Source organism: Cryptotermes secundus, unplaced genomic scaffold (genome assembly GCF_002891405.2).
Source record: "Cryptotermes secundus unplaced genomic scaffold, Csec_1.0 scaffold1016, whole genome shotgun sequence".
In the NCBI taxonomy this organism is placed as follows: domain Eukaryota; kingdom Metazoa; phylum Arthropoda; class Insecta; order Blattodea; family Kalotermitidae; genus Cryptotermes; species Cryptotermes secundus.
In genome coordinates, this window is record NW_019724759.1 from 422,118 (window position 1) to 432,670 (window position 10,553).

General features: G+C 37.1%; 1 protein-coding gene across 3 annotated transcripts in view; it reads right to left on the minus strand.

Annotated features, from left to right (window-relative positions):
• LOC111862988 (hemocytin) overlaps nucleotides 1-10,553 on the minus strand; it is a 115,067-nt gene that overhangs the window by 75,606 nt on the left and 28,908 nt on the right. For all 3 annotated transcript variants that reach the window (XM_023848892.2, XM_023848891.2, XM_023848893.2), the window contains 2 exons: nucleotides 7,662-7,902; nucleotides 795-990 (listed from right to left, as the gene is read on the minus strand). In XM_023848892.2, coding sequence (XP_023704660.1) covers nucleotides 795-990; nucleotides 7,662-7,902 — 437 coding nt within the window. The remainder of the gene's footprint in view (nucleotides 1-794; nucleotides 991-7,661; nucleotides 7,903-10,553) is intronic.

The window sequence follows — 10,553 nt, forward strand, 5'->3', positions numbered from 1 at the left end:
CCTTTCCAGCATGGGTGACTACCAGTAGTTAAGCTACTGCCAGCATAGCTCTCCAGGTCACAAGAGTCATGCTAACCCCACCACCAAAAGGTGGAGACAGCTTTGGGAGGATACATAATGCCAACGTCTAGTGAAATCGTGATTTTGAGGTGGCTGCCAAGGGCTATAGTGTGTAAGAGTGGATCAGTGGAAGGGTTATCAGCGGAAACCATACCTAGAGATGGGAACTGTCCAATTTTTCAGTTTCATTTTTGACAAATATTCCACTAATATAAAAAAAATATATTTTTCTGTTGGTTTCCTGTTTCCATCCATGGCCCTAATACCAAACGTCCAAAGGCATTAATAAGTTTACCTTGTACAGCCATGGGCACCACCAGGAATATTTCCATCAGGAAGCAGTCAGTTTTCCAACTGGGAGCAGCCAGAAAATTTGCTTAAAAACTTTAAGCCATTTTAGACTGACTTTACTGACTGCCCTGCAGTATCCAAGATAGAGTAATACATATTTTTAAAAATACCCCTTAAGTCTTGGTATTAACACTTTATATATTTCCTAATTTTTTTCAATTTTACTTTTCTTTTCTAATCAATGGAGGGGAAGTGGTACATTCCTGGCTTGCCCTTCCCTGCCCATAATCATGTATGGAGCCTCTACACTTTAGCATCTAACTGGAATCAGTATTCCGTGAATGTCTCTTTTAGTGGACTGAAGACATGAAAATTTTGGAAGCAGGGGCCTGTAATGACTGACGAATAAGTAACAGTCACCTTGCCAACAGACTGCACCTCACCTCTGAGATGGCACCTGCACAAGCCACATTCTCTGCCTCTATGCTGTAATTTTCTCCCTTTAAGAGGTGATATGAGCATTTCCCCATGAAATTGAAGCGTTTTCCATCAAATGTAAGGTAGTGAGGATCTCCAATAGCTCCACAGCGAGCACCACAGTTTATTTGTGTGCATGACCACTGTCCTCCAACACATGTGCTGCAAATATAAGAGCAACTGGTAAACATGTAAACTTTTCTAACAAAAGAAATAACCAGTAAATCTAATCAAAATAAAAACAACTTGTAAGCCTAACCAAAATAAAAACAGCAAATCTGTCAAAAAATATACTACCAAGAATAATCATTTCAGAACCTAAAAATTGTAAACAATAAAATGAACAACACTAAAAGTAAGATTTTATGATCTACTATACTATATGTAATAATACAAATGCCGTTGTGAATGCAACAATTTATTTGGTCGTAGTTCTTTGTCTTTTCTTCCTCTACACTACATGTTTCGGCTGTAACTGGCCATCATCAGGTGTATTTTTCACTACGTAGCTGTCACACTGCACACAATCCAAAATCTAAAACAGCAGCCTGTCAGTTTTGTTTGAAATCTCGCTAACATATGCTCGTCAATTTGATTTTAGAATCCAAGTTTAAATTTTAAAATTATTTAAAATTTAAAGTTTTAAATCACGGGGATACCTGCTCTGTGTCTACATGTGCTGCTGCGGCTATTTCTTGTTTCCGGCATTGTTTATGTATTATCTGTAATACACAAATATTCGTATTACTATCCTATGTTCCTACATTATTCTCATATGTTTCATACTGTTGTGTGTACTTACTCTGTGCAGGCTCTGTGTGTGTGTGTGTGTTGCTGCTCATCTTTAATACTGTGACATGCTGACCCCTACCTCCCCAGTGGTACGTGGCGGTAACGTAACGCTCGCGTTACTACGGTAATAGGCGAGTTCCCGCCCCGCCACTCCCCTCCGCGGTGACGTCACCGAGGGATATCGCGGTCGCTAGGCAACGCGAGTCAACAGCGGCGACGTTACGGTAGTAACAGCGGTTACTTCCGCTAGCGTTACATAGCAACACGGCGTGGCTAGCAACAAGGGTGCCTATTACGTGGCCGTTTTCCGTATGGTCCGATCAAGGCTACATGGGGAGCAGTGAAGGCTATTCACAATCAGTTGTACTGTAACAGTCGCCGAGTCGAGTTGTTGTACTGAGTTGTACCGAGTCAGTCAGTGAGTCCTGGAGCTACCGCCGAGTTAGCCAGCAACTAGTCAGTTGTATTCTGGCATTTGGAGTGTACTAATTGTGATACTGCAGATAGCAGTAACCGTAAATCTGTAATTTGGGTGATTGTATGAGCGAATGTGAAATAAAATTCGCTACATCGAATCCACCGAGAATTTATTTGTCGCGATATACGCCCGATACGCGACAATACTTTTTACCGTCTGGTGTGTTGTGTGCTGTTTTTATGTTGTTGAGTGTAGGAGAGGAAGGGGTAGTGGGGAGGGTGGATACCGTTAGTCTGTATAGATCTCGCATATTGTTTGAAATATGGGATTGTGTGTTTCTATGTGTGTGTCATTCATGTGTAGGCCTTTCTTACTTACTTTGTATATATGGTATTTCTCTAATGTTTTCAAATGTCTACTCTTCTTTCCCGTTGTTACAACTTCCATTATGACTGTTATGGTTCCGTATGAATGTCCCGTATTTAGTATGTGATTTGAGTATCCAGAATTGCTATTATTATTTCTAATATCATGTATATGTTCCTTATATCTGGTGTTGAATGTTTGGCCCGTTTGTCCAATGTACTTCAATGGGCAATCCACACATTTCGTTTGGTATATGCCACTTTTATTGTATTTATCCAATTGTGGTTTATGTTTGAGTATATTTTCAATTGTGTTCCATGTGCGATATGCTACTTTTATCTGTGTGTCTTGATGATGGCCAGTTACGGCCAAAACATGTAGTGTAGAGGAAGAAAAGACAAAGAACTACAACCAAATAAATTGTTGCATTCACGACGGCATTTGTATTATTACATATAGAAGTGTATAGTGCAACAGGATGCTTAAATATAATATTTATGATCTACATTGGACAACCAGATAACCTGGGTGTGATTTTACTGTTCTCCACAGTCTCCAGAACAACTGTGCAACCCACTCAGCCATTTATCAAATAACTATTGTGGAATGCCTCCCCAGCACTGAAGTAGTAGGGGCATGATTCAAACAACTCACCTTTAACTAGTGCTGAGGTTAATAATTCACTGAAGCTATGTATTTAAAGTTCACTTTTTATTGCTTACGCGTTTTAGTTAGAATTTTAACATATCAGAATTTATCACTTATTTTGTATGGTGCTAGCACCTCTAGTGGCGATGACCCACAGTTTGGGAGTACATACTTCGATTTGAAATATAAATAACTGGCCTTATTATTGTAAACCCACAAATACACTTTTCTTCTGCAAGAAGAGTGTACTCAACTGAATAGAATGACAATCAGTTGTTCTCACTACATCCATGACAATTGGTAGTTTAATAATAATGTCTTACACGTTTACAGGGCGCTAAATGATAGAATCACTTATATTGTAAAAGCACCCTGTCTCAAAATGCTGAGCTCTATTGGAATTGGTGATAGTTTAATTACAGAAAGTTATATTCAAAGAAGTAAATTTGGAAAAAATAAAATTCATTTTATTTCATGATAGATTACTTTATGAAGTGTTATTAAAAAAACAAAGTAATTTCTGGCAGTGGTTTATGAAAACAACCTTTACAATCAGTTGAAATAATACATTTCGGTAAAGTGCAGTGCAATGAGCTAAAAGACTGGGGTACATTCCTCTGTGGGGAAGAGATTCTTCTTCACCAGCTCATTTAGCCCAGCTTTACAGTTGTCCATCCTCTAGCGCAGGGGTCTCCAAACTTTTCAAACCGCGGGCCACATTACGTAATTTAGCACTTTCAATGGGCCGGATAAAATGAGAAATTAATAACTCTAGGTATATGAGTTTTATTGAAAGCACAGAATCTCATAAACTAAATACAAAGTACATGAGAATAAATTATCGTATATTAATGACAACAGACAGTAGCAGCAAATGCTCATATTTTCATCACAAATTATAATAAAACAATTAATGTGAATGATGGAACTCTTTTGCATTCTTAAAATCTGATGAAATTGAGGTTCAAATTTTGAAACACTGATCACAAGTAGCGACTTTAAATGTTCATCGGATAAATTTGCCCTGTATTTCGACTTGATGTACTTCATCTGGGAAAAAGTTTGTTCACACAGATATGTCGCCACAAAAATGGAGATAAATTTACAAGCAAATTTCTTTAAATTTGGAAATTGCTCAGAGTTCAGAAATTTATAAAATTCGATCAAATTTCTTTCCCTGTATTTGTCTTTAACATATGATAATTTTCCTGAAGTTCAATAATTTCCATTTGAATTTGACTTGGGACATCTGCAGCATCACAGTCAAACGGATTTTGAAACAATCTAATTTCCTGAGCACTGGCATCAAAAACAGCAAATCGCTTCCGAAATTGTTCTTTCAAATCTGAAATGACTAAATTTGCAAACGAGGAAGGAAATTCTGCTTCACCCTTTTTATGCAACTCTGCACAGTATAGCATATGAACAAATTTTTCATTTGGCTTCCAGAAGTATCAACTTTGCTCTGAATGCCTTGATAAGTTCAAATAAATCACAGACTAAGTTATTTTCACCCTGCAACTTTAAATTCAAATTGTTCATATGGTTCACCAGATCAGCAAAAATGCTGATTTCCAGAGCCACTTGGTTTCTGATAAAAGTGGTTCGTGATCGTTTTTCTCAGTAAGAAATATATCAATTTCATTCCTGAGCTGAAAGAAGCGCGAAATAACCTTTCCACAGCTAAGCCATCGAACTGCAGTATAATATGTCAGGTCAATAAGCTCAGAATCACATTCCTCGAGAAAAGACTGAAACTGGTGATGGTTAAGTGCATGACAGCGAATGAAATTAACGATAGAAATAACAGGTTTTAAACAGAGCTCATTTCAACGTGTTCTGCACAGAGTGCTTGTTGGTGGTTAACACAGTGAAGAAACATTGGCTTTGATATTCCTGAATCCTCACAAGCTTTTGTGATTTGGCCAACCAAACATATTTTTATACCAGACATGTCTTTTTCTCCATCAATTGTCACGCATTGCAGATGGTTCCAGTCCAAATTCTATTCTGTTAGTGTTTTTTGTATTTCTTTGAAGATATCATCTCCTGTTGTAGTGCCATGAAAACAACAGAGCAAGCCACAAAAAAACCCTGGATGACATCAAGAACCTCCTCATCAAGATAGACAGGTGGCACAAAATCTGCCCCATACAAGAAGGACGATAGGAGTACGGACACGAACATATGTGGTTTAAAAATTTTAACTATTGACAATAAACGTTTTTAAATAACATCTAGAAACTTTTAAAAACTTTACAACACCAGGAAGCTGCTGTGATTGTGAAACGTTTGACTTTAAGCGTACTGTGCATTATAGGATATAAGTGTATGTATTTTAAATCAAAACACCTATTGTGATGGTAGTTTCCAGTTTGTAATGATGTTCCCTCTGAAGATGGCCCATAAGGACCGAAACATGTAAGGGAAATAAGTTTTAACGTAGTAAAAACTTACATGTCACACTGGACGGAGTGGTTTGTATTTATAATTGTTAGTGTGACGGACCATAATGAAACAAATCAAATCCACAGATTTTATTGAGATATTGGGTTCTCTATAACTACAGAAAGTTAGTTTGTATTTTTAGTTATAATAAGTAAGAACAAAAAAAAACTGTCATAATCCAAATGTGTTGCTACTGATAGAGCCCACCACATTTTCGTTGCCCTGGGGCCCACACAACTGTAAGTCCAGCCTTCATCAGATATTACCCACAAAAAGATGCAATCTGACCCTTTTATTTTAAAATATTTCTTTGCCAAAACGTCATACTTTCACTCATAGTTGGAAATACTTTAAAAGTTATACTGACTAAAAGTGTACAATGTATTCATATGTCCACTGAATCTCCATAACATAAGCATTTTCAGACTAGGTCACATAGGCAATAGGGAAATTATCCCCTTCTCATGTCATTAACTGTCATTTCAGTGAAATTCTCTGAGTTTTTACTTTCATTTATAACACAAGAGATGTTTCAGAAGTAAATGTATAGCATATTTCAGATTATTGTGTTTCAGCATGCTAAAGAAATTAGTAACAAATTGAAACCTCAGTATTATTGCTTGCTGTACATGATTTATAATGCACGAGTATTTTATGAACTCACATATAATGTGGATTACCTGTGCTTAGAATAATACTGTATTACCTTAAATTTTTCTATATGTACTTATATTTATATTTGTATTTGAAGAAAGTATATATTTTATGGCTTATGCTGCATGCTTGGCATAGGCCTCCGAAGTTTGTGTAGACTGCAAATAAATTCTGTTCTTTTCCATTCTAGCAAACGAACATAATTCCTAATGTTTGTACTTTGCTGTTTCTGTAATGGATATTGTGCTGCTGTTACATTAATTGTGTTGAATGTAAAAGATGTGTCATGTACAAAATTTTGTAATTTTGATAATAATAACTTTATGAACTGAAATAAATGCAATAGTTTGAAATCCATTTTGACTATTCTTGTGAGAGAACTATTTACAAGACTGCAGGTGAAAGGGAGAGAACAAAGAGATAAGAATAATAGTTTTTTTTCATTAAACATTCCCCATTTATGAAGACTTAATGAACAGGTAAAGATTTCCATGAAACAAATTAATCAATGTATTTCTGACCAAAGATACTAACAGTTTAAGGTTGACTGGATGAATAAGGTCACTATGCTATGGTTTCCACATTTTGTAAAATGGTAGTTGTAACAGTGAAGATGAACTCTGTATCCTTAGGCTTCATATTAGTATGTAGCAGAAGTAATCGTGCGTGCTGTAGTGACATGAGAGTAGCATCAGAAACGCTTTCTGTTGTTATACTAGTTCATGGTTGAAAACAGCAATAGTGTTATTAGAATCCTGTTTTGGCAATGGCGATTTTTGCTGTCTTTTTTTAGTCCCTCTTTATTTTAATTTTAAAAAACTATTCTAACTCTTCAGTATAATACCTGCATAATAAATATTTTTCACACATCAACTGATTGGTATATTTCAGAGGAAACAACCAACATAAATTAATATTTTTGGATAGAGACCTTCCAGATTCATGATGCAATGAGTGAGTTTTTACATACTGTAACTATAAATATAACTCAACTTCAATAAAATTTATGTGCTGGACTAATAACAGTTTCCACAAAACAACTTAACAAATTCGGCCTCCGTCGTCTAGGGATAACGTTCCCACCTCAGGACTCAAGTTATGCAGGTTCAAACCCGGCGGAGGTCGTGGAATTTTTAAGGGCGGAAAAATTCAGGGAACAAGTCCTCCGGGAGGGATTTTAAGCCGTGGGTCCCGTGTTGTAGATTTACAGCACGTAAAAGATCCTCATGTCTCTAGGAGACCTCTGAGCAAAATTAAGTAAAACGTTTCCCACCCAAGTAGTTTCCAATGCCTCCGGTAGATGGGGAAGTATCAGGTACCACTGCCAGTAGAGGGGCCAAACTCGCTGGCTGAACGGGGCTGATAGCGAGCACCAGTACTGGAAGGGTATGGCGACTGGTAGAATATCAAAGGGGGACGTACAATAGATCAACAACTGGTCGCGGTGCATGTGGAAACCCACCCCCTCCAATAATGAATGAATGAATGAATGACTCATAAAACTTACCATGTGTTACAATCCTTTGGTACCTTTTCTCCTGGCTGAAACATCCTTCCCCGCCATTGGCAAGGACACTGCTCCCGTGAAACACATTGCTGGTCATGCAGCACTGTACCCGAAGGGCAGTAACAGCCTTCCTCACATGACTCTGTGACTGATGTCATGACAGGTACGGTTACTGATCTACAAGTTTCTTGTGAACTTGGTCCACATGGAAAATACACCCGACTTCCAGTACAGTGCACAGCTGGGAAAGAGGAAATGAACTATTGCATTGAATGTTTATCATCTTAGTATAGGTAAACACTTTATTGTTCACCTTGTAATCCATCTAAATTGTTTTATACATGGCATGACCAAACTATTTAGTTATTTATTTATTCCACTGTAAAATTCTATCAATCCAATCTAGGCTACAAATACGCCTGAAGGACATAGAACCAGCCACAGACAAGTAACTAAAATACACATGCTATGAAAACAAGCATAGGTCAGATCAAACAATAAACCAAACTGTTTATCTTCCTACTTTAACATTAAACATAACATCTTAAATTTAATATTGTAAAGAATCATCACACCAAAAGGTAGATGATAATATATTTATGCCAAAATAATGCACCTATGATACATAAAACCTTAAAATTTACTTTAAAATTAGTAATTACTATTAAAAAATCCTTCAGTGAATATAAAGAATTCAATAGAAAGTAGTTTTTAGAGTATTTTTAAATTGACTCTTATCATCATACAATTTTTTTTATGCAAGGAGGTAAATGAAGAAAGCAGTCTTCTGGGATTTGGCGCCGTGTATATGTGGTGTTAACCGACGTTTCGGAGGAACGTATCGCCCCCATCTTCAGGGTTGAAGAAAAAGTATAGGTAAATCTGCAAGCGACAACACCGTGAGACACGGTAAAGCAGTCTGCTTGACCGTGTCTCACGGTGTTGTCGCTTGCAGATTTACCTATACTTTTTCTTCAACCCTGAAGATGGGGGCGATACGTTCCTCCGAAACGTCGGTTAACACCACATATACACGGCACCAAATCCCAGAAGACTGCTTTCTTCATTTACCTCCTTGCATAAAAAAAATTGTATGATGATAAGAGTCAATTTAAAAATACTCTAAAAACTACTTTCTATTGAATTCTTTATATTCACTGAAGGATTTTTTAATAGTAATTACTAATTTTAAAGTAAATTTTAAGGTTTTATGTATCATAGGTGCATTATTTTGGCATAAATATATTATCATCTACCTTTTGGTGTGATGATTCTTTACAATATTAAATTTAAGATGTTATGTTTAATGTTAAAGTAGGAAGATAAACAGTTTGGTTTATTGTTTGATCTGACCTATGCTTGTTTTCATAGCATGTGTATTTTAGTTACTTGTCTGTGGCTGGTTCTATGTCCTTCAGGCGTATTTGTAGCCTAGATTGGATTGATAGAATTTTACAGTGGAATAAATAAATAACTAAATAGTTTGGTCATGCCATGTATAAAACAATTTAGATGGATTACAAGGTGAACAATAAAGTGTTTACCTATACTAAGATGATAAACATTCAATGCAATAGTTCATTTCCTCTTTCCCAGCTGTGCACTGTACTGGAAGTCGGGTGTATTTTCCATGTGGACCAAGTTCACAAGAAACTTGTAGATCAGTAACCGTACCTGTCATGACATCAGTCACAGAGTCATGTGAGGAAGGCTGTTACTGCCCTTCGGGTACAGTGCTGCATGACCAGCAATGTGTTTCACGGGAGCAGTGTCCTTGCCAATGGCGGGGAAGGATGTTTCAGCCAGGAGAAAAGGTACCAAAGGATTGTAACACATGGTAAGTTTTATGAGTCATTCATTCATTCATTCATTATTGGAGGGGGTGGGTTTCCACATGCACCGCGACCAGTTGTTGATCTATTGTACGTCCCCCTTTGATATTCTACCAGTCGCCATACCCTTCCAGTACTGGTGCTCGCTATCAGCCCCGTTCAGCCAGCGAGTTTGGCCCCTCTACTGGCAGTGGTACCTGATACTTCCCCATCTACCGGAGGCATTGGAAACTACTTGGGTGGGAAACGTTTTACTTAATTTTGCTCAGAGGTCTCCTAGAGACATGAGGATCTTTTACGTGCTGTAAATCTACAACACGGGACCCACGGCTTAAAATCCCTCCCGGAGGACTTGTTCCCTGAATTTTTCCGCCCTTAAAAATTCCACGACCTCCGCCGGGTTTGAACCTGCATAACTTGAGTCCTGAGGTGGGAACGTTATCCCTAGACGACGGAGGCCGAATTTGTTAAGTTGTTTTGTGGAAACTGTTATTAGTCCAGCACATAAATTTTATTGAAGTTGAGTTATATTTATAGTTACAGTATGTAAAAACTCACTCATTGCACCATGAATCTGGAAGGTCTCTATCCAAAAATATTAATTTATGTTGGTTGTTTTCTCTGAAATATACCAATCAGTTGATGTGTGAAAAATTTTTATTATGCAGGTGTTATACTGAAGAGTTAGAATAGTTTTTTAGAATTAAAATAAAGAGATGCTAAAAAAAGACAGCAAAAATCGCACTTGCCAAAACAGGATTCTAATAACACTATTGCTGTTTTTAACCATGAACTAGTATAACAACAGAAAGCGTTTCTGCTGCTACTCTCATGTCACTACAGCACGCACGATTACCTCTGCTACCTACCAATGTGAAGACTAAAGATACAGAGTTCATCTTCATTGTTACAACTACCATTTTACAAAATGTGGAAACCATAGCATAGTGACCTTATTCATCCAGTCAACCTTAAACTGTTAGTATCTTTGGTCAGAAATACATTGATTAATTTGTTTCATGGAAATCTTTACCTGTTCATTAAGTCTTCATATATGGGG